The sequence below is a fragment of the Coregonus lavaretus genome (genome assembly GCF_964263955.1).
Source record: "Coregonus lavaretus genome assembly, chromosome: 16".
Taxonomy (NCBI): Eukaryota; Metazoa; Chordata; class Actinopteri; order Salmoniformes; family Salmonidae; genus Coregonus; species Coregonus lavaretus.
In genome coordinates this window covers 50,682,446-50,707,136 of record NC_140003.1, presented here as the reverse complement: position 1 = coordinate 50,707,136, position 24,691 = coordinate 50,682,446, and the positions used below count along the sequence as shown (strand labels likewise).

Below are 24,691 nucleotides of genomic sequence, written 5' to 3'. Positions count from 1 at the left end.
GTCTTGAGTATTTCTGTATCAGCTTTGAGTCGTCTTCAGTATGTCTGAATCAGCTTTGAGTCGTCTTCAGTATGTCTGAATCAGCTTTGAGTCGTCTTCAGTATGTCTGAATCAGCTTTGAGTCGTCTTCAGTATGTCTGAATCAGCTTTGAGTCGTCTTCAGTATGTCTGAATCAGCTTTGAGTCGTCTTCAGTATGTCTGAATCAGCTTTGCACATCTTGATTTGGGGATTTCCTCCCATTATTCTTAACAGGCCTCCTGTAGCTCAGTTGGTAGAGCATGGTGCTTGCAACGCCAGGGTTGTGGGTTCGATTCCCACGGGGGGCCAGTATGAAAAATGTATGCACTAACTGTAAGTCGCTCTGGATAAGAGCGTCTGCTAAATGACTAAAATGTAAAAATGTAACAGAGCTTGAGAAAGCTAGTTAGATGGGGAGCGGTGGTGAACAGCAATCTTCGAGTCTTTCCGCAGATTTTCTATGGGATTCAAGTCTGGGCTTTGGCTGGGCCACTGACGGACTTTCACATTCTTGTTCTGAAGCCATTCTAGCGTTGCTTTGGCTGTATGCTTGGGGTCATTGTCCTGTTGGAACGGAAATCTTCGCCCTAGTGTAAGGTCGTTTGCACTCTGAAGCAGTTTCTCATCAAGGACTTGCCTGTATTTGACTCCATTCATTGTTCCCTCTATCCTTCCCAGTCCCTGCCACTGAAAAGCATCTCCATAGCATGATGCTGCCACCTCCATGCTGCCACCACCATGCTTCACGGTAGGGACAGACGGGTGAATGATGCTGCCACCTCCATGCTTCACGCTAGGGACAGACGGGTGAATGATGCTGCCACCACCATGCTTCACGGTAGGGACAGACGGGTGAATGATGCTGCCACCACCATGCTTCACGGTAGGGACAGACGGGTGAATGATGCTGCCACCACCATGCTTCACGCTAGGGACAGACGGGTGAATGATGCTGCCACCACCATGCTTCACGGTAGGGACAGACGAGTGAATGATGCTGCCACCACCATGCTTCACGCTAGGGACAGACGGGTGAATGATGCTGCCACCACCATGCTTCACGGTAGGGATGGTGTAAGGCGGGTGATGAGCTGTGCCTGGTTTTCATCACACATAGCGCTTTGCATTCAGGCCAAAGAGTAAAACATTTTGTCTCATCGGACCACAGAATATTTTGCCTTATGCTCAGAGTCTTTCACGTGCCTTTTTGCCAACTCCAGATGTGCTGTCATGTGCCTTTCTCAGGAGTGGCTTTGTTCTGGCCACTCTCCCATAAAGTCCAGATTGGTGGTGCTGTAGAGACTTGTCCTTCTGGCAGGTTCTCCCATCTCAGCTAAGGAACTCTGTAGTTCTGTCAGAGTGGTCATTGGGTTCTTGGTCACCTCCCTGACCAAGGTCCTTCTTGCCCGGTTGATCAGTTTGGTCGGACGGCCAGCTCTAGGCAGAGTCTGGGTAGTTCCATATTTTTATTTATTTCCCGATGATGGAGACCACTGGGCTCTTGGAAACGTTCAACACACTAGAAATTGTTTTATTCCCTTCCCCAGATACACTGAGTATACCAAGCATTAGGAACGCCTTCCTAATATTGACTTGCGCTCCCCTTTTGCCCTCAGAACAGACTCAATTCGTTGGGCATGGACTCTACAAGGTGTCGAAGGCATTCAGTGGTGATGCTGGCCCATGTTGACTCCAAAGCTTCCCACAGTTGTGTCAAGTTGGCTGGATGTCCATTGGGTAGTGGACCATTCTTGATATACACGGGAAACTGTTGAGCATGAAAAACCCAGCAGCGTTGCAGTTCTTGACACAAACCGTTGTGCCTGGCACCTACTACCATACCCCGTTCAAATGCACTTAAATATTTTGTCTTGCCCATTCACCCTCTGAATGGCACACATACACAATCCATGTTTCGATTGTATCAAGGCTTAAAACTCCTTCTTTAACCTGTCTCCTTCCCTTAACCTACACTGATTTGAAGTGGATTTAACAAGTGACATCAATAAGGGATCCTAGCTCCTTGGACTTCGTGGTATAGTTTCTGCTCTGACATGTACTGTCAACTGTGGGACCTTATAAATCATGTCCAAACAATTGAATTGGCCACAGGTGGACTCCAATCAAGTTGTAGTGACGGCTCAAGGATGATCAAAGGAAACAGGATACACCTGGGCTCCGTTTGGGGCATAATAGTGGAAATACTTATGTCAATTAGATATTTCTGTATTTGATTTTCAATAAATATGCAACATTTTCTAAAAACATGTCTTCACTTTGTCATTATGGGTAATTGTGTGTATATGGGTGAGAGAGAAATCTATCTAATCTATTTTGAAGTCAGGCTGTAACTCAACAAAATGTGGAATAAGTCAAGGGGGATGTCCACCAAGGGGTCTGAATACTTTGAGGCACTGTATAGATTCAACTTCCAGAGATTTAGCTTTCCATGTTACTACCAACTTGCAGATATTTATATATTCTCAATATGATGTGGTTAACAAAAGAACAACTTTGGGAAGACTAATGCATGGTCCTGTGTTGTTGACAAGAAGTGTCCAGGTTCACATTTTGTCATTAACCATTTTCTTTTGTTTGTGCAATTATCTAAAAGTATCTGTAAAGGATTTAAATGAATCAAGCTCCAACAGTATTGGATATGGAGCTGTATCGGCTGCATTATTACAGTATGTTATAGGAGTCAGGCCAGCTTCACATTCTAACCAGTCAGGACCTGAAACTGATTCAATTCATCAATGGAAAAAATTATGTTGGTCATACAGCCATGATGTGTTGTATGGATGGGTCACATGTTGGTTGGCTGTTAAGTGACATAGCTGCTGTTATTTTATAGTATGACAGAAATGCCTATGTGGAGAATTTTGTGAAATACTGAAAGCAGCATCCTTTTTACATGGAATTACTCAGTCCTTCTGTGTTCGTTTGCGATGTTGAAAAAAGATTGTTGCCTGCATTAACCCATTAAATATGTTTTACAGCAGTTGGTACTTTATTTACCTGACAACACTACTTTACTTATTTACCTGATCACACTACTTGACATACAGTGCTATGAAAAAGTATTTGTCCCCTTTCTAATTTTCTCTACTTTTGCATATTTGTGATACTGAATGTTATCAGATCTTCAACCAAAACCTAATATTAGATAAAGGGAACATAAGTGGACAAATAACACAACAATTACATATTTATTTCATTTATTTCATAAACAAAGTTATGCAACACCCAATTCCCCTGTGTGAAAAAGTAATTGCCCCCATGAATTCTGCTCTGTATCAGACAATTCTACAGGAGAATGTCAGACCATCCGTCTGTGAGCTGAAGCTGAAGCGCAGCTGGGTCATGCAGCAAGACAATGATCCAAAACACACAATCAAGTCTACATGAAAATTGCTAAAAAGCAACAAATTGGAAATTTTGGAATGGCCTAGTCAAAGTCCAGACCTAATCCCAATTGAGATGTTGTGGAAGGACTTGAAACGAGCAGTTCATGCTTGAAAACCCACACGTCACTGAGTTAAAGCAGTTCTGTATGGAAGAGTGGCCAAAATTCCTCCACAGCGACGTGAGAGACTGATCAACAACTACAGGAAGCATTTGGTTGGAGTCATTGCAGCTAAAGGTGGCACAACCAGTTATTGAGTGTAAGGGGGCAATTACTTTTTCACAAAGGGGAATTGGGTGTTGAATGACTTTGTTTATGAAATAAATATGTAATTGTTGTGTTATTTGTCCATTTATGTTCCCTTTATCTAATATTAGGTTTTGGTTGAAGATCTGATAACATTCAGTATCACAAATATGCAAAAGTAGAGAAAATTAGAAAGGGGGCAAATACTTTTTCATAGCACTGTATTTACCTGGGTAGATTACTTTACATTATTTACCCGATTAGACAACTTTATTTACCTGATTACTTTACTTTATTTACCTGATTACACTACTTTACTTTATTTACCTGTTTACACTACTTCATTTACCTGATTATACTCATTCCCTTTATTTACCCGATTACATTACTTTATTTATTTGATTACATTACAGAACTTTATTCACCTGATTACACAACGTAACATTTTTAAAACCTGATTACGCTACTCGATTTAACTGATTACATTCATTTACTTTATTTACCTGATTACATTACAGTACTAGTGTATAGAGGGTTCCTGATGGGTAGAACAGAACATTGCAGTGTAGAGAGGGTTCCTGGTGGTCAGAATATAACATTGCAGTGTAGAGAGGGTTCCTGATGGGTAGAACAGAACATTGCAGTGTAGAGAGGGTTCCTGATGGGTAGAACAGAACATTGCAGTGTAGAGAGGGTTCCTGATGGGTAGAACAGAACATTGCAGTGTAGAGAGGGTTCCTGATGGGTAGAACAGAACATTGCAGTGTAGAGAGGGTTCCTGATGGGTAGAACAGAACATTGCAGTGTAGAGAGGGTTCCTGATGGGTAGAACAGAACATTGCAGTGTAGAGAGGGTTCCTGATGGGTAGAACAGAACATTGCAGTGTAGAGAGGGTTCCTGATGGGTAGAATATAACATTGCAGTGTAGAGAGGGTTCCTGATGGGTAGAACAGAACATTGCAGTGTAGAGAGGGTTCCTGATGGGTAGAACAGAACATTGCAGTGTAGAGAGGGTTCCTGATGGGTAGAACAGAACATTGCAGTGTAGAGAGGGTTCCTGATGGGTAGAACAGAACATTGCAGTGTAGAGAGGGTTCCTGATGGGTAGAACAGAACATTGCAGTGTAGAGAGGGTTCCTGATGGGTAGAACAGAACATTGCAGTGTAGAGAGGGTTCCTGATGGGTAGAACAGAACATTGCAGTGTAGAGAGGGTTCCTGATTTGCAGAACAGATCTTGGTAGTGTAGAGAGTGTTGCTGATGAGTAGAACAGAACAGAACATGGTAGCATAGAGAGGTTCCCTGCAGGGGAGAAATAATGTATGGAGGCTATCACCTCTCTTCTGGACACATATCTAATATGCAAATATATGCAAATAAAATACATCATAGAAATGTATACTTTAAAAACATATACAGTGGCTTGCGAAAGTATTCACCCCCTTTGTCATTTTTCCTATTTTCTTGCCTTACAACCTCGAATTAAAATAGCAAAATATTTGTTCTTGTGAAACAAGCAAGAAATAAGACAAAAAAACGGAAAACTTGTGCATGCATAACTATTCACCCCCCCAAAGTCAATACTTTGTAGAGCCACCTTTTGCAGCAATTACAGCTGCAAGTCTCTTGGGGTATGTCTCTATAAGCTTGGCACATCTAGCCACTGGGATTTTTGCCCATTCTTCAAGGCAAAACTGCTCCAGCTCCTTCAAGTTGGATGGGTTCCGCTGGTGTACAGCAATCTTTAAGTCATACCACAGGTTCTCAATTGGATTGAGGTCTGGGCTTTGACTAGGCCATTCCAAGACATTTAAATGTTTCCCCTTAAACCACTCGAGTGTTGCTTTAGCAGTATGCTTAGGATCATTGTCCTGCTGGAAGGTGAACCTCCGTCACAGTCTCAAATCTCTGGAAGACTGAAACAGGTTTCCCTCAAGAATTTCCCTGTATTTAGCGCCATCCATCATTCCTTCAATTCTGACTAGTTTCCCAGTCCCTGCCGATGAAAAACATCCCCACAGCATGATGCTGCAACCACCATGCTTCACTGTGGGGATGGTGTTCTCGGGGTGATGAGAGGTGTTGGGTTTGCGCCAGACATAGAGATTTCCTTGATGGCCAAAAAGCTCAATTGTAGTCTCATCTGACCAGAGTACCTTCTTCCATATGTTTGGGGTGTCTCCCACATGCCTTTTGGCGAACACCAAACGTGTTTGCTTATTATTTTCTTTAAGCAATGGCTTTTTTCTGGCCACTCTTCCATAAAGCCCAGCTCTGTGGAGTGTACGGCCTAAAGTGGTCTTATGGACAGATCCTCCAATCTCCGCTGTGGAGCTTTGCAGCTCCTTCAGGGTTATCTTTGGTCTCTTTGTTGCCTCTCTGATTAATGCCCTCCTTGACTGGTCTGTGAGTTTTGGTGGGCGGCCCTCTCTTGGCAGGTTTGTTGTGGTGCCATATTCTTTCAATTTTTTAATAATGGATTTAATGGTGCTCCGTGGGATGTTCAAAGTTTCTGATATTTTTTTATAACCCAACCCTGATCTGTCCTTCTCCACAACTTTGTTCCTGACCTGTTTGGAGAGCTCCTTGTTCTCCATGGTGCCGCTTGCTTGGTGGTGCCCCTTGCTTAGTGGTGTTGCAGACTCTGGGGCCTTTCAGAACAGGTGTATATATATTGAGATCATGTGACAGTTAAATTGCACACAGGTGGACTTTATTTAACTAATTATGTGACTTCTGAAGGTAATTGGTTGCACCAGATCTTATTTAGGGGCTTCATAGCAAAGGGGGTGAATACATATGCACGCACCACTTTTCTGTTATTTATTTTTTAGTATTTTTTTTAACAAGTTATTTGTTTAATTTCACTTCACCAATTTGGACTATTTTGTGTATGTCCATTACATTAAATCCAAATAAAAATCCATTGAAATTACAGGTTGTAATGCAACAAAATAGGAAAAACGCCAACGGGGATGAATACTTTTGTAAGGCACTGTATACCATTTATACAAATCTTCATAGTTTATAGTAAGCAGAACCAATTCCACCGCATTCTGTGTGCCAAGTTCAAATCATGTTTAATGTCATAAAAACCTAAATAGATTTTACAAACAATTTTTTACATTTAATTTTAATAAAACAAATCCCTATTAAAGTAAATAGTTTTAAATGAACATTTTACTTACACAATGCACATAACAGATCACTTATTTCTATCTTACAGAACAATAACTAGAAACAAGATAAAGCTAGCAGAAAATAAACAATAGTCTAATTTAATCTCTGCGATAAATAGCAATGTTGCTACATCTACTTGATATTACTGGCAAACACCAATACTAAGGAACAATTCATATCTATATTAATACATTTATGGAAAATAGAAAGAAATTGACATCATTTATTTTTAAGCCATATAGTTTTATCTTTGCTGAAACAGACACATATTGAACAAAGGATTAGAACTAAAACATTAAGTTAGATTCAGTTCGCTCATTATATTACAGTTTTTGTCATTTGTATAATATTAGATTACAATTTTACAGTTTTTAAGAAGGACATCAGAAACATAAAACAAAGCTTTCTTACCAACTCATCCAACATCTCTTTGGCTCCAGTGATTGACATACATTACATGAGGCCCTAGCAGCCTCTGGATATGTATGAGCCAACATGACTGGAGACATTTCATATATTTGGAACCTGAGAATCCTAATGATCTGTTCCATATGTTTGTCCCCATAGGTTGTTATCAATAAAACGTCACAATACGGAGCAGATCATTTGATTTGGCTGCTGGGGGGCAGCTCCGCTAAAACCATTGACAACTGCGTGCCGTTTTCAAGGGATTGTTAAATAAACGTTAACTATTTGGTTTTAATATCAACACCTTGAAGAGAAAAGTCAGAACTACACAATTCTGATTATTCCACATTTAGCTCTATCAGAGTTATACAGAAAATAACTGCACGCTTTTCATGAACAGTAAACATCAAATGATCATGTAATTTCAGAGACTTGAGGGTAGCCTATCCATTTGGCATGTAGCTAGCTAATTAAGCAAACAACATATTTCATTTAGATTGACATCAGCAGGTCCTTGTCCTGGTAAAGTTGTCAGTCGGACTTCTGTCATCACCACTATAGATGGCAAGCAAATCAAGTTCAAGTTTATCCCCTGAAAGTTAGCTTGTTAACAAGCCATATTGACGTGATCTGATATTAGCTAGCTAGCCAATTTGACATGGTCCATCAATCAATGAAGCCAAGCTATCATGTCTAACTTCACGTTGGTTGGAGAAAAAAGTATATTAGGTTTACTTACCACTGTGTTTAGCCTGTACAAAGTTTCTACCGGTAGCTTGTAAATATTATCAGCTAACAGTACATCGGTAAAATGCGCCCTTCTGCTGCTTGACAGGAAGAGCCCACAAAGGATAAGAAATGAACCTAAACCACTCATACTTGTCAAGTAAAGTTAACTTTTATTTTATATCACTCAAATATCCAATCAATGGTGGGCAATATTGAGAGATATCGTCAGGCTACCCTCATGTTGTTGTTTACTGATCATGAACCGCATGCAGTTACTCTGATGATAGAGCTAAATGTGGAATAATCTGACATCTGTAGTTCTGTGTTCTTCAAGAGATGATGATATTACAACCCAACAGGCAAATCGAATACTCTGCACCTTATTGATAACAACCCATTCTAACCAGTCTATGGGTCGTTCCACGAAATGAGTGCCCATTGAAATTTTAAGTAGAAATCGTGCAAAATATTGAATTTTAAAGGCCTGTTATATTAAATGAAGTGCCTTTTAATAAAGCCCACATTGGTTGAATGTAATTTCACTGAAATGATGTGGAAAGAACGTTGATTCAACCTGTGTGTACCCGGTGGGAGACCATGTGTAAATTCAATAAATCCTATTTTTTTTATATGAATAAAGGCTTGCTAAAGTGCCAGAATTCCGCATTTTGACATGTCCCTCTGTGCGCCTTCTGTGACTTCTAGGAAGATTTTAACCCACTAACCCCAACATTTCTCAAAATGTTTTGCATCATTGTAAAGCCCTAGTTATGTTGTTATGTTGCTTTGACAAAGTAATTTCAGCTGATTCTTTTTTATTTAATGTGATTCATTTCAAGAAAACAATGATAATAACTGTCCCTCATTTTAAGGTCAACCCTGTTACGTGAACTGAACTCTTGTTTTAATCCTTAGTCCCGTGTAGCTCACTAACTGTAAGTCGCTCTGGATAAGAGCATCTGCTAAATGACTAAAATGTAAAACATTTTAAGAGTCTATTGACACACCCGTGCGTCAATCTAAGTAACATAATTTAAAAATCCACATCAAAATCTGTCAATTTAAGCTAGAGATATCAGGTTTTTGCATGGACTGCATCTCAGTCCACCGCATCCGCCTTTGTTGACCGTCCCCATCCGCCTTTGTTGACCGTCCCCATCCGCCTATGTTGACCGTCCCCATCCGCCTATGTTGACCGTCCCCATCCGCCTATGTTGACCGTCCCCATCCGCCTATGTTGACCGTCCCCATCCGCCGATGTTGACCGTCCCCATCCGCCTATGTTGACCGTCCCCATCCGCCTATGTTGACCGACCCCATCCGCCTATGTTGACCGTCCCCATCTGCGGTGGAAGGTGGCTGAGCTACAGCTGTGTTTGTCACACCATGAGACATCCCGAAAATTAGTTTTGTCATGAAAACGTCTGTAGCGTCCGAACGGTTTGGCCTACAAACTATTATGACCCATCTATGGAAATGGGAGACTCTGAAGGTCACTCATACAAACGAATGGAAGCATGGAGGTAGTTTTGTGCCAACAAAAGTAAGGGGTTAAATATGTCCTGATCTGTCTTATATAGACAGACACTTCAAAACATTATTCCTTATTATTTAATTTTGGACTGTCTTTTTTGCCATTTATGAATGTGTTATTCAATGGGTTTCTGTGGGCTATAGTAGTAAAGGTTTTATTTTGATACCTAAAGGGGTATCAAAACAATTCCATTTGTTAGCTTAGTATTTTTTTTCTTTAACCTCTTGAGATGGGAAAACATGTTGTTTTATTAACAGAATGTTAAAATTAGGTGAAACAAACACTACACTACTACTACACTACTACTACACTACTACTACACTACTACACTACTACTACACTACTACTACACTACTACTACACTACTACTACACTACTCAAAAGGAACCCAATTGGTGGAATGACCCCTAAACATTCTAAACTTTCAAAATGTTCTAAACATCCATAAATAAATAAAAAAAAGAATTGTTGGCCAAATATTAGAGAGAGAGAGAGAGAGAGAGAGAGAGAGAGAGAGAGAGAGAGCAGAGAGAGAGGAAAGAGAGAGAGAGCGAAAGAGAGCGAGAGAGCGAAAGAGAGAGAGGGGAGAGAGAAAGAGAGAGAGGGAGAGAGGGGAGAGAGAGAGAGAGAGACAGAGAGAGAGAGACAGAGAGAGAGACAGAGAGAGGGGAGAGAAAGAGAGAGAGGAGAGAGAGAGAGGGAGAGAGGGTAGAGAGAGAGAGAGAGAGAGAGAGAGTCTTTTCTATTATTTTCAGTGTTTGGAGAATTAACTCTCAAGTGCATGTGTGTCCTGAAGAGCAGCAGTTTAACATCAGAATTCCCCCACACAGCTCCTGTAATATCTTTATCTCTGCTCCATGATTACTGGCATGTTATCATTCCAGAAGAGGAGAATAGTAACTTTGAGCATTTTAGTTTCCTCCGTCACATAGTAAATGACAATTCCCCCCTCTAATGAATGTTAATGGAAGCCATGAAGAGTCAGGCTGAGTGGCAGGAGGAGTCAGGAAGAGCCAGGACCGTGACAAAGTGATGTTAACAGCCTGCCATCTTCACTAAACACTCATGTTGTTATCTCTATGTCCTGTACCTTCTATTGTAATCAGACTCCTCTCCTCTATCTCCTGTTGTTATCTCTATGTCCTGTACCTTCTATTGTAATCAGACACCTCTCCTCTAACTCATGTTGTTATCTCTCTGTCCTGTACCTTCTATTGTAATCAGACTCCTCTCCTCTATCTCCTGTTGTTATCTCTATGTCCTGTACCTTCTATTGTAATCAGACTCCTCTCCTCTATCTCCTGCTGTTATCTCTATGTCCTGTACCTTCTATTGTAATCAGACTCCTCTCCTCTATCTCCTGTTGTTATCTATATGTCCTGTACCTTCTATTGTAATCAGACACCTCTCCTCTAACTCATGTTGTTATCTCTCTGTCCTGTACCTTCTATTGTAATCAGACTCCTCTCCTCTATCTCCTGTTGTTATCTCTATGTCCTGTACCTTCTATTGTAATCAGACACCTCTCCTCTAACTCCTGTTGTTATCTCTATGTCCTGTACCTTCTATTGTAATCAGGCACCTCTCCTCTATCTCCTGTTGTTATCTATATGTCCTGTACCTTCTATTGTAATCAGACTCCTCTCCTCTATCTCCTGTTGTTATCTCTATGTCCTGTACCTTCTATTGTAATCAGACACCTCTCCTCTAACTCCTGTTGTTATCTCTCTGTCCTGTACCTTCTATTGTAATCAGACTCCTCTCCTCTATCTCCTGTTGTTATCTCTATGTCCTGTACCTTCTATTGTAATCAGACACCTCTCCTCTAACTCCTGTTGTTATCTATATGTCCTGTACCTTCTATTGTAATCAGACTCCTCTCCTCTATCTCCTGTTGTTATCTCTATGTCCTGTACCTTCTATTGTAATCAGACACCTCTCCTCTATCTCTCTGTCCTGTACCTTCTATTGTAATCAGGCACCTCTCCTCTAACTCCTGCTGTTATCTCTATGTCCTGTACCTTCTATTGTAATCAGACACCTCTCCTCTAACTCCTGCTGTTATCTCTCTGTCCTGTACCTTCTATTGTAATCAGGCACCTCTCCTCTAACTCCTGTTGTTATCTCTATGTCCTGTACCTTCTATTGTAATCAGACTCTCTCCTCTAACTCCTGTTGTTATCTCTCTGTCCTGTACCTTCTATTGTAATCAGACACCTCTCCTCTAACTCCTGCTGTTATCTCTATGTCCTGTACCTTCTATTGTAATCAGACACCTCTCCTCTATCTCCTGTTGTTATCTCTCTGTCCTGTACCTTCTATTGTAATCAGACACCTCTCCTCTAACTCATGTTGTTATCTCTCTGTCCTGTACCTTCTATTGTAATCAGACACCTCTCCTCTAACTCATGTTGTTATCTCTATGTCCTGTACCTTCTATTGTAATCAGGCACCTCTCCTCTAACTCATGTTGTTATCTCTATGTCCTGTACCTTCTATTGTAATCAGGCACCTCTCCTCTAACTCATGCTGTTATCTCTCTGTCCTGTACCTTCTATTGTAATCAGGCACCTCTCCTCTAACTCCTGTTGTTATCTCTATGTCCTGTACCTTCTATTGTAATCAGACACCTCTCCTCTATCTCTCTGTCCTGTACCTTCTATTGTAATCAGGCACCTCTCCTCTAACTCATGTTGTTATCTCTCTGTCCTGTACCTTCTATTGTAATCAGGCACCTCTCCTCTAACTCCTGTTGTTATCTCTATGTCCTGTACCTTCTATTGTAATCAGACACCTCTCCTCTAACTCATGTTGTTATCTCTCTGTCCTGTACCTTCTATTGTAATCAGGCACCTCTCCTCTAACTCCTGTTGTTATCTCTATGTCCTGTACCTTCTATTGTAATCAGACACCTCTCCTCTATCTCTCTGTCCTGTACCTTCTATTGTAATCAGGCACCTCTCCTCTAACTCATGTTGTTATCTCTCTGTCCTGTACCTTCTATTGTAATCAGGCACCTCTCCTCTATCTCCTGTTGTTATCTCTATGTCCTGTACCTTCTATTGTAATCAGACACCTCTCCTCTAACTCATGTTGTTATCTACAGCGATCTCCAATAGTATTGGGACAGTAACATGTTTTGTTGTTTTGGCTCTGTACTCCAGCACTTTGGTTTTGAAATGATACAATGACTGTGAGGTTAAAGTGCAGACTGTAGAAATGAATGGTAAATTATGTATTGTGTTATTTTGGAGTCACTTTTATTGTAAAGAAGAATAGAATATGTTTCTAAACACTTACACATTAATGTGGATGCTACCATGATTACGATAGTCCTGATAGAATCGTGAATAATGATGAGTGAGAAAGTTACAGACGCACATATATCATATCCCCAAGACATGCTAACCTCTCAGCATTACAATAACAGGGAGGTTAGCTTTTTATATCATACCCCCAAGACATGCTAACCTCTCAGCATTACAATAACAGGGAGGTTAGCTTTTTATATCATACCCCCAAGACATGCTAACTTCTCACCATTACAATAACAGGGAGGTTAGCTTTTTATATCATACCCCCAAGACATGCTAACCTCTCAGCATTACAATAACAGGGAGGTTAGCTTTTTATATCATACCCCCAAGACATGCTAACCTCTCACCATTACAATAACAGGGAGGTTAGCTTTTTATATCATACCCCCATGATATGCTAACCTCTCAGCATTACAATAACAGGGAGGTTAGCTTTTTATATCATACCCCCAAGACATGCTAACCTCTCACCATTACAATAACAGGGAGGTTAGCTTTTTATATCATACCCCCAAGACATGCTAACTTCTCACCATTACAATAACAGGGAGGTTAGCTTTTTATATCATACCCCCAAGACATGCTAACTTCTCACCATTACAATAACAGGGAGGTTAGCATGTTGGGGGGGTCTGATATTTATGATATTTATGCCTCTGTAACTTTCTCACTCATCATTGTCAAGTGTTTAGAAACATATTCTATTCTTATTTAAAATAAAAGTGACTCCAAAATGACACAATACATTATTTACCATTCATTACTATTGGGCACAAAATAATCTGAAACACACCCAAAACAAACAGCAAATGCATCCAACAAATGTGTAGAGTCACAAAGTTGATGTACCAAATATTTAACTTTTTACTACTTTAATACACATAAAAGTGAATTTGTCCCAATACTTTTGGTCGCCTAAAATGGGGGGACTATGTACAAAAAGTGCTGTAATTTCTAAAGGATTTGCCGCAATATGGATGGAAATACCCTCAAATTAACGCTGACAGTCTGTACTTTAACATCATAGTCATTGTATCATTTCAAATCCAAAGTGCTGGAGTACAGAGCCAAAACAACATCACTGTCCCAACACTTTTGGAGCTCACTGTATCTGTCCTGTGCCTTCTACTGTTATCAGGCACATGTCCTGGATTGATACAACAGTATAATTGTAGCATGTTGTATTAAAGGAAGAAATAGGAACAAAAAACTAGCAAATGTTTGCTTGAACTTGAAATTCTCTTTAGAGAATCAAGATTCCCTTTTTTTAAATGCCTAGGAGATGATATAATATGTTGATATTTAACAAGCCTAGGAAGTGATTTGATGTTAACATTGTTGTACAGGTCTGCAGGGTGTCATGGGGTAGTGAGAGCCTATAGTCTATCCTAATACCACACATCTGGACTGCTCTAATTGGCTGGGATTTACTGAGAACACAAGGATGTGATGAGGAGGAGGAACAGAGGGGTCATCATTACAGGAGGAACAGAGGGGTCATCATTACAGGAGGAACAGAGGGGTCATCATTACAGGAGGAACAGAGGGGTCATCATTACAGGAGGAACAGAGGGGTCATCATTACAGAGCAGTTTAACCAGAGTTGGGTCATATTGTGGTCATCATAACAGAGCAGTTTAACCAGAGTTGGGTCATATTGTGGTCATACTAACAGAACCAGGGTTGAACCAAGTTGCACAAGGTTGAACAAGAGTTGGTCATATTAACAGAACCAGGGTTGAACCAAGGTTGAACAAGATTTGATCATATTGTGGTCATACTAACAGAACCAGGGTTGAACCAGAATTGAACAAGGGTTGGTCATATTGTGGTCATACTAACAGAATGGTCAACCAGGGTTGAACCAAGGTTGGTGATATTGTAACCAGGGCTAGTGATGTTGTAACCAGGGTTAGTGATATTGTAACCAGGGTTAGTGATATTGTAACCAGGGTTGGTAATGTTGTAACCAGGGTTGGTGATATTGTAACCAGGGTTAGTGATATTGTAACCAGGGCTAGTGATATTGTAACCAGGGTTAGTGATATTGTAACCAGGGTTAGTGATATTGTAACCAGGGTTGGTAATGTTGTAACCAGGGTTAGTGATATTGTAACCAGGGCTAGTGATATTGTGATCCTACTAACTCTATGGGAGATCCAGGTACATGCTTAGACTGGATCAGCCAGTGGAGGAGTAGGGAGTGTTACTATGGTAGTTGGAGTCTGGGCAGACCTTCAGCCAGTAGAGGAGTAGGGAGTGTTACTATGGTAGTTGTAGTCCGGAGAGACCTTCAGCCAGTGGAGGAGTAGGGAGTGTTACTATGGTAGTTGTAGTCTGAGCAGACCTTCAGCCAGTAGAGGAGTAGGGAGTGTTACTATGGTAGTTGGAGTCTGAGCAGACCTTCAGCCAGTAGAGGAGTAGGGAGTGTCACTATGGTAGTTGTAGTCCAGGCAGACCTTCAGCCATAAGAGGAGTAGGGAGTGTCACTATGGTAGTTGGAGTCTGGGCAGACCTTCAGCCAGTAGAGGAGTAGGGAGTGTCACTATGATAGTTGTAGTCCAGGCAGACCTTCAGCCAGTAGAGGAGTAGGGAGTGTCACTATGGTAATTGTAGTCCAGGCAGACCTTCAGCCAGTGGAGGAGTAGGGAGTGTCACTATGGTAGTTGTAGTCCAGGCAGACCTTCAGCCAGTGGAGGAGTAGGGAGTGTTACTATGGTAGTTGGAGTCTGAGCAGACCTTCAGCCAGTGGAGGAGTAGGGAGTGTTACTATGGTAGTTGGAGTCTGGGCAGACCTTCAGCCAGTAGAGGAGTAGGGAGTGTTACTATGGTAGTTGGAGTCCAGGCAGACCTTCAGCCAGTAGAGGAGTAGGGAGTGTTACTATGGTAGTTGTAGTCCAGGGAGACTTTCAGCCAGTGGAGGAGTAGGGAGTGTTACTATGGTAGTTGGAGTCTGGGCAGACCTTCAGCCAGTGGAGGAGTAGGGAGTGTCACTATGGTAGTTGGAGTCCAGGCAGACCTTCAGCCAGTAGAGGAGTAGGGAGTGTCACTATGGTAGTTGGAGTCTGGGCAGACCTTCAGCCAGTGGAGGAGTAGGGAGTGTTACAATGGTAGTTGGAGTCTGGACAGACCTTCAGCCAGTAGAGGAGTAGGGAGTGTTACTATGGTAGTTGGAGTCTGGGCAGACCTTCAGCAAGTAGAGGAGTAGGGAGTGTCACTATGGTAGTTGTAGTCCAGGCAGACCTTCAGCCAGTAGAGGAGTAGGGAGTGTTACTATGGTAGTTGGAGTCTGAGCAGACTTTCAGCCAGTAGAGGAGTAGGGAGTGTTACTATGGTAGTTGGAGTCTGGGCAGACCTTCAGCCAGTGGAGGAGTAGGGAGTGTTACTATGGTAGTTGGAGTCTGGGCAGACCTTCAGCCAGTAGAGGAGTAGGGAGTGTTACTATGGTAGTTGGAGTCTGGGCAGACCTTCAGCCAGTAGAGGAGTAGGGAGTGTTACTATGGTAGTTGTAGTCCGGAGAGACCTTCAGCCAGTGGAGGAGTAGGGAGTGTTACTATGGTAGTTGGAGTCCGGGCAGAACTTCAGCCAGTGGAGGAGTAGGGAGTGTTACTATGGTAGTTGGAGTCTGGGCAGACCTTCAGCCAGTAGAGGAGTAGGGAGTGTCACTATGGTAGTTGTAGTCCAGGCAGACCTTCAGCCAGTGGAGGAGTAGGGAGTGTTACTATGGTAGTTGGAGTCCAGGCAGACCTTCAGCCAGTGGAGGAGTAGGGAGTGTTACTATGGTAGTTGTAGTCTGAGCAGACTTTCAGCCAGTAGAGGAGTAGGGAGTGTTACTATGGTAGTTGGAGTCTGGAGAGACCTTCAGCCAGTAGAGGAGTAGGGAGTGTCACTATGGTAGTTGGAGTCTGGGCTGACCTTCAGCCAGTAGAGGAGTAGGGAGTGTTACTATGGTAGTTGGAGTCTGGGCAGACCTTCAGCCAGTAGAGGAGTAGGGAGTGTCACTATGGTAGTTGGAGTCTGGGCAGACCTTCAGCCAGTAGAGGAGTAGGGAGTGTTACTATGGTAGTTGGAGTCTGAGCAGACCTTCAGCCAGTGGAGGAGTAGGGAGTGTTACTATGGTAGTTGGAGTCTGGGCTGACCTTCAGCCAGTAGAGGAGTAGGGAGTGTTACTATGGTAGTTGGAGTCTGGGCAGACCTTCAGCCAGTAGAGGAGTAGGGAGTGTCGCTATGGTAGTTGGAGTCTGGGCAGACCTTCAGCCAGTAGAGGAGTAGGGAGTGTTACTATGGTAGTTGGAGTCTGAGCAGACCTTCAGCCAGTGGAGGAGTAGGGAGTGTCACTATGGTAGTTGTAGTCCGGGCAGACCTTCAGCCAGTGGAGGAGTAGGGAGTGTTACTATGGTAGTTGGAGTCTGGGCTGACCTTCAGCCAGTAGAGGAGTAGGGAGTGTTACTATGGTAGTTGTAGTCCAAGCAGACCTTCAGCCAGTAGAGGAGTAGGGAGTGTTACTATGGTAGTTGTAGTCTGGAGAGACCTTCAGCCAGTGGAGGAGTAGGGAGTGTCATTATGGTAGTTGGAGTCTGGACAGACCTTCGGCCAGTGGAGGAGTAGGGAGTGTTACTATGGTAGTTGTAGTCTGGACAGACCTTCAGCCAGTGGAGGAGTAGGGAGTGTCATTATGGTAGTTGTAGTTTGGACAGACCTTCAGCCAGTGGAGAAGTAGGGAGTGTCACTATGGTAGTTGTAGTCCGAGCAGACCTTCAGCCAGTAGAGGAGTAGGGAGTGTTACTATGGTAGTTGGAGTCTGGGCAGACCTTCAGCCAGTAGAGGAGTAGGGAGTGTTACTATGGTAGTTGGAGTCTGAGCAGACCTTCAGCCAGTAGAGGAGTAGGGAGTGTTACTATGGTAGTTGGAGTCTGGGCTGACCTTCAGCCAGTAGAGGAGTAGGGAGTGTTACTATGGTAGTTGGAGTCTGGGCAGACTTTCAGCCAGTGGAGGAGTAGGGAGTGTTACTATGGTAGTTGGAGTCTGGGCAGACCTTCAGCCAGTAGAGGAGTAGGGAGTGTTACTATGGTAGTTGGAGTCTGGGCAGACCTTCAGCCAGTGGAGGAGTAGGGAGTGTTACTATGGTAGTTGTAGTCTGAGCAGACTTTCAGCCAGTAGAGGAGTAGGGAGTGTTACTATGGTAGTTGGAATCTGGGCAGACCTTCAGCCAGTAGAGGAGTAGGGAGTGTTACTATGGTAGTTGGAGTCTGGGCAGACCTTCAGCCAGTAGAGGAGTAGGGAGTGTTACTATGGTAGTTGGAGTCTGGGCAGACCTTCAGCCAGTAGAGGAGTAGGGAGTGTTACTATGGTAGTTGGAGTCTGGGCAGACCTTCAGCCAGTGGAGGAGTAGGGAGTGTTACTATGGTAGTTGGAGTCTGGGCAGACCTTCAGCCAGTGGAGGAGTAGGGAGTGTTACTATGGTATTTGGAGTCTGGGCAGACCTTCAGCCAGTGGAGGAGTAGGGAGTGTTACTATGGTAGTTGTAGTCCAGGCAGACCTTCAGCCAGTAGAAGAGTAGGGAGTGTTACTATGGTAGTTGTAGTCTGGAGAGACCTTCAGCCAGTGGAGGAGTAGGGAGTGTCATTATGGTAGTTGTAGTCTGGACAGACCTTCAGCCAGTGGAGGAGTAGGGAGTGTCATTATGGTAGTTGTAGTCTGGACAGACCTTCAGCCAGTGGAGGAGTAGGGAGTGTCACTATGGTAGTTGTAGTCCGAGCAGACCTTCAGCCAGTAGAGGAGTAGGGAGTGTTACTATGGTAGTTGGAGTCTGGGCAGACCTTCAGCCAGTAGAGGAGTAGGGAGTGTTACTATGGTAGTTGGAGTCTGGGCAGACCTTCAGCCAGTAGAGGAGTAGGGAGTGTTACTATGGTAGTTGGAGTCTGGGCTGACCTTCAGCCAGTAGAGGAGTAGGGAGTGTTACTATGGTAGTTGTAGTCTGAGCAGACTTTCAGCCAGTAGAGGAGTAGGGAGTGTTACTATGGTAGTTGGAATCTGGGCAGACCTTCAGCCAGTAGAGGAGTAGGGAGTGTTACTATGGTAGTTGGAGTCTGGGCAGACCTTCAGCCAGTGGAGGAGTAGGAATTTTTACTATGGTAGTTGGAGTCTGGACAGACCTTCAGCCAGTAGAGGAGTAGGGAGTGTTACTATGGTAGTTGGAGTCTGGGCAGACCTTCAGCCAGTGGAGGAGTAGGGAGTGTTACTATGGTAGTTGTAGTCCAGGCAGACCTTCAGCCAGTAGAGGAGTAGGGAGTGTTACTATGGTAGTTGGAGTCTGGGCAGACCTTCAGCCAGTGGAGGAGTAGGGAGTGTTACTATGGTAGTTGTAGTCCAGGCAGACCTTCAGCCAGTAGAAGAGTAGGGAGTGTTACTATGGTAGTTGGAGTCTGGAGAGACCTTCAGCCAGTGGAGGAGTAGGGAGTGTCATTATGGTAGTTGTAGTCTGGACAGACCTTCAGCCAGTGGAGGAGTAGGGAGTGTCATTATGGTAGTTGTAGTCTGGACAGACCTTCAGCCAGTGGAGGAGTAGGGAGTGTCACTATGGTAGTTGTAGTCCGAGCAGACCTTCAGCCAGTAGAGGAGTAGGGAGTGTTACTATGGTAGTTGGAGTCTGGGCAGACCTTCAGCCAGTAGAGGAGTAGGGAGTGTTACTATGGTAGTTGGAGTCTGGGCAGACCTTCAGCCAGTAGAGGAGTAGGGAGTGTTACTATGGTAGTTGGAGTCTGGGCTGACCTTCAGCCAGTAGAGGAGTAGGGAGTGTTACTATGGTAGTTGTAGTCTGAGCAGACTTTCAGCCAGTAGAGGAGTAGGGAGTGTTACTATGGTAGTTGGAATCTGGGCAGACCTTCAGCCAGTAGAGGAGTAGGGAGTGTTACTATGGTAGTTGGAGTCTGGGCAGACCTTCAGCCAGTGGAGGAGTATGAATTTTTACTATGGTAGTTGGAGTCTGGACAGACCTTCAGCCAGTAGAGGAGTAGGGAGTGTTACTATGGTAGTTGGAGTCTGGGCAGACCTTCAGCCAGTGGAGGAGTAGGGAGTGTTACTATGGTAGTTGTAGTCCAGGCAGACCTTCAGCCAGTAGAGGAGTAGGGAGTGTTACTATGGTAGTTGGAGTCTGGGCAGACCTTCAGCCAGTGGAGGAGTAGGGAGTGTTACTATGGTAGTTGTAGTCCAGGCAGACCTTCAGCCAGTAGAGGACAAGGGAGTGTTACTATGGTAGTTGTAGTCTGGACAGACCTTCAGCCAGTAGAGGAGTAGGGAGTGTTACTATGGTAGTTGGAGTCTGGGCAGACCTTCAGCCAGTGGAGGAGTAGGGAGTGTTACTATGGTAGTTGGAGTCTGGGCAGACCTTCAGCCAGTAGAGGAGTAGGGAGTGTTACTATGGTAGTTGTAGTCCAGGCAGACCTTCAGCCAGTGGAGGAGTAGGGAGTGTTACTATGGTAGTTGGAGTCTGGGCAGACCTTCAGCCAGTAGAGGAGTAGGGAGTGTTACTATGGTAGTTGGAGTCTGGGCAGACCTTCAGCCAGTGGAGGAGTAGGGAGTGTTACTATGGTAGTTGTAGTCTGAGCAGACTTTCAGCCAGTAGAGGAGTAGGGAGTGCTACTATGGTAGTTGGAGTCTGGGCAGACCTTCAGCCAGTGGAGGAGTAGGAATTTTTACTATGGTAGTTGGAGTCTGGGCAGACCTTCAGCCAGTAGAGGAGTAGGGAGTGTTACTATGGTAGTTGGAGTCTGGGCAGACCTTCAGCCAGTAGAGGAGTAGGGAGTGTTACTATGGTAGTTGGAGTCTGGGCTGACCTTCAGCCAGTAGAGGAGTAGGGAGTGTTACTATGGTAGTTGTAGTCTGGAGAGACCTTCAGCCAGTAGAGGAGTAGGGAGTGTCATTATGGTAGTTGGAGTCTGGACAGACCTTCAGCCAGTGGAGGAGTAGGGAGTGTCACTATGGTAGTTGTAGTCCGAGCAGACCTTCAGCCAGTAGAGGAGTAGGGAGTGTTACTATGGTAGTTGGAGTCTGGGCAGACCTTCAGCCAGTGGAGGAGTAGGGAGTGTTACTATGGTAGTTGGAGTCTGGGCAGACCTTCAGCCAGTAGAGGAGTAGGGAGTGTTACTATGGTAGTTGTAGTCCAGGCAGACCTTCAGCCAGTAGAGGAGTAGGGAGTGTTACTATGGTAGTTGGAGTCTGGGCAGACCTTCAGCCAGTAGAGGAGTAGGGAGTGTCATTATGGTAGTTGGAGTCTGGGCAGACTTTCAGCCAGTGGAGGAGTAGGGAGTGTCACTATGGTAGTTGGAGTCTGGGCTGACCTTCAGCCAGTGGAGGAGTAGGGAGTGTTACTATGGTAGTTGGAGTCTGAGCAGATCTTCAGCCAGTGGAGGAGTAGGGAGTGTTACTATGGTAGTTGGAGTCTGAGCAGACCTTCAGCCAGTGGAGGAGTAGGGAGTGTCATTATGGTAGTTGGAGTCTGAGCAGACCTTCAGCCAGTGGAGGAGTAGGGAGTGTCATTATGGTAGTTGGAGTCTGGGCAGACCTTCAGCCAGTAGAGGAGTAGGGAGTGTTACTATGGTAGTTGTAGTCTGAGCAGACCTTCAGCCAGTAGAGGAGTAGGGAGTGTCACTATGGTAGTTGGAGTCTGGGCAGACCTTCAGCCAGTAGAGGAGTAGGGAGTGTTACTATGGTAGTTGGAGTCTGAGCAGACCTTCAGCCAGTGGAGGAGTAGGGAGTGTCACTATGGTAGTTGTAGTCCGGGCAGACCTTCTGCACCAGTTTGTAGTCCACGCTGTAGAAGGCGATGTAGATGCAGATTACTTTAAAGGGCTTGGAGCAGAGCCAGGAGACGTGGCTCTGTGTCTGTTCCTGGTAACACACCTTGGAGGAGTCGAAGCTGCACAGAGCCGTCTTCTTGTTTCGGTCCGTCTTCTCATACTCGATACGACAGTTGAAAGCTTTAGAGTCTTTGGTCTCCAGTGTGGACTGCTGAGCCATCTCAAACTCCACCACTTTAGACGGTGGCACCAGACTCACCGACACGTTCCCCAGGCCAGTGGAGTTATGGCGGAAGTAGACGCTGAACGTTCCGTTACCGTGGTCTACGATCTTCCCGGTGATCAGCAGGTTGAGCTTGACAGTCTTGATGTTGGAGTGGAAGTCTCCCCAACCAAACATCTTCTTGAACTTGCCCGTCTTGACGATGGGTCGTCGCTTGGTTCTGGCCTGGCTGGCCTGAACATCTGTCTGGTTGGATAACCAATCCCAGAAGTCCTCCATGTTCTCTAGGTATGTCATATCCCTGATGGGGTTGTGTTTAAGGCTGGGGGCCCTGACGGCCCCAGGGGCTCCAGGGACCCCCCTAGCGAACAGCCTCAGGGGGTTGAAGACTCTGGGACTGGCTCCGGCTCCGCTGGGGGAGAACTTCTCCTCATGGACCCCCTCCCCCCACTCTATCAGCTCTGTCTCTGGGAATTGCAGCTGGACCTTCCTGCACCACACCTACAGAGGAAACACAGAGAGATACAGGAAGAGAAGGTTAGAGGACATGAACTATGTAATAAACTATACCACTGTACCATAATATTCAAACAGCAGAGCAACTGGATGCATCAAATAATATAAAACACATTAAAGCCACATTCTGTAATTTCTAAAGTTATTTCAAAATAGGGACACAATGTGGATGATTCTCTTTTGTTCCACTACTATTCCACTTTATGACCTACTACAAATCTACTATAATATGTCCCCCTATACATTACTGGATTTGAAGTGTTTAACTGCAAGTAGTCATCCTAATCTAGCAATGATCCTCTCTACCTCACAGCCTCTCTGCTTCAGGAGTGGTTCCTGGTCCAGTCCAGATACAGTTGAATCATAATACAGGGTAATAAGCTGTTAGGTGTTAGCAGTAATTAGCTAGCAGGGACCTGAGGCCTGGAATCACTGGCTAGTCGCACCAGATGTGAAGCTTTAAAAAGGCTGTTTCAAATCTAACACGAGCTCTACTGTATTTCCAACCTAATTATAACTTCAGCTGTAAGCTTAATTGAAGCATATGTGTTCACAGCGAACAAACTAGACACGTCGTCTACAACCATTACACAGTGTTAGAACGTTGTCTTGTTATCTTTCAGAAAATAACATTTATATAACGTATTGTACAGTGTTTAATATAATATATAGCACCAGGAGAATGTTTCTTCTTTTGCCTCTTTTTATTGAACATACTGTACTTGAGAGGAAACTAAATGTATTCCTCATGTTCAGTGAGGTGCTCAGGTGAGGATTGGGCAAGATTATCATAATGGAAATGAGAGAAACATTTAAGTCTGATGAACAACTGGGGAAATTGCTGTGACAACAAGGAGGATATCAAATACAGAGAGAAATGTGAACTTGAAAGCCTGCGTTGACACAATCTCTCTCCTCCTCCTCTCTCTCCCCCTTCTCCCTCTCCTCTCCCCCTATCCTCTCTTTCTCCCCCTTCTCTCTCTCTCGCTCTCTCTCTCTCTCTCTCACTCTCTCTCTCTCCCTTCTCTCTCTCTCCTCTCTCCTCTCTCTCCCTTCTCTCTCCTCTCTCTCTCTCCTCTCTCCTCTCTCTTCCTTCTCTCTCTCTCCTCTCTCCTCTCTCCTCTCTCCTCTCTCTCCCTTCTCCCTCTCCTCTCTCTCTCCTCTCTCCTCCCTCCTCTCTCTCCCTTCTCTCTCTCTCCTCTCTCTCCTCTCTCCTCTCTCCTCTCTCTCCCTTCTCTCTCTCCCTCTCCTCTCTCTCTCTCTCTCTCTCTCTCTCCTCTCTCCTCTCTCCTCTCTCCTCTCTCTCCCTCTCCTCTCTCTCTCTCTCTCTCTCCTCTCTCCTCCCTCCTCTCTCTCCCTTCTCTCTCTCTCTCTCTCTCCTCTCTCCTCTCTCTCCCTTCACTTGGCGCTATATGAGACACAACATTAAGGTGTGCAGTGCTGCTGTATAATGTGTTAGTGAAGCTTTGAAGCCCTGAACAGTCAAATGGAAGGAAGAGGCAGTCATTTAGACTTCAAAACTGAGAAAGAAAAAAAACTGCCAGGCAAGGTCTGATGAAGGAGAAACACAAAAGCTTCTTAATTAAGATTGGTTAATCGGAGCTGCTATGCTGATTGGTTAAGCGGATGCTCCAGGCATTCCAGGGCGACGTGGCTTAAAACAGACACTATTATCGTAATAAGCTGAAAACACAAGACCTCATTCCAAAGTGTTCAAAGCTCAGAGATGACCTGCCAGCGTTGGGATCTGCCTGTGGAAGAGACCGTGGAAATGTGACTGACTTTCTCCTCACACCTAATATCACACCACCCTTATCACACCACCCTTATCACACCATCCTTATCACACCACCTATATCACACCACCTATATCACACCACCCTTATCACACCACCCTTATCACACCACCTATATCACACCACCCTTATCACACCACCTATATCACACCACCCTTATCACACCACCTATATCACACCACCCTTATCACACCACCTATATCACACCACCCTTATCACACCATCCTTATCACACCACCTATATCACACCACCCTTATCACACCACCTATATCACACCACCCTTATCACACCACCTATATCACACCACCTATATCACACCACCCTTATCACACCATCCTTATCACACCACTTATATCACACCACCTATATCACACCACCCTTATCACACCACCCTTATCACACCACCTATATCACACCACCTATATCACACCACCCTTATCACACCACCCTTATCACACCACCCTTATCACACCATCCTTATCACACCACCTATATCACACCACCCTTATCACACCA

General features: G+C 44.2%; 1 protein-coding gene across 1 annotated transcript in view; it reads right to left on the bottom strand.

The window, feature by feature from the left end:
* Positions 1 to 21,574: 21,574 nt before the first annotated feature.
* Positions 21,575 to 24,691, bottom strand: part of LOC311143522 (neurexophilin-2-like) — a gene marked incomplete at both ends in the record, with an annotated part of 79,642 nt that continues 76,525 nt past the window's right edge. The window contains one exon of the mRNA XM_084179351.1: positions 21,575 to 22,363. Coding sequence (XP_084035477.1) covers positions 21,575 to 22,363 — 789 coding nt within the window. The remainder of the gene's footprint in view (positions 22,364 to 24,691) is intronic.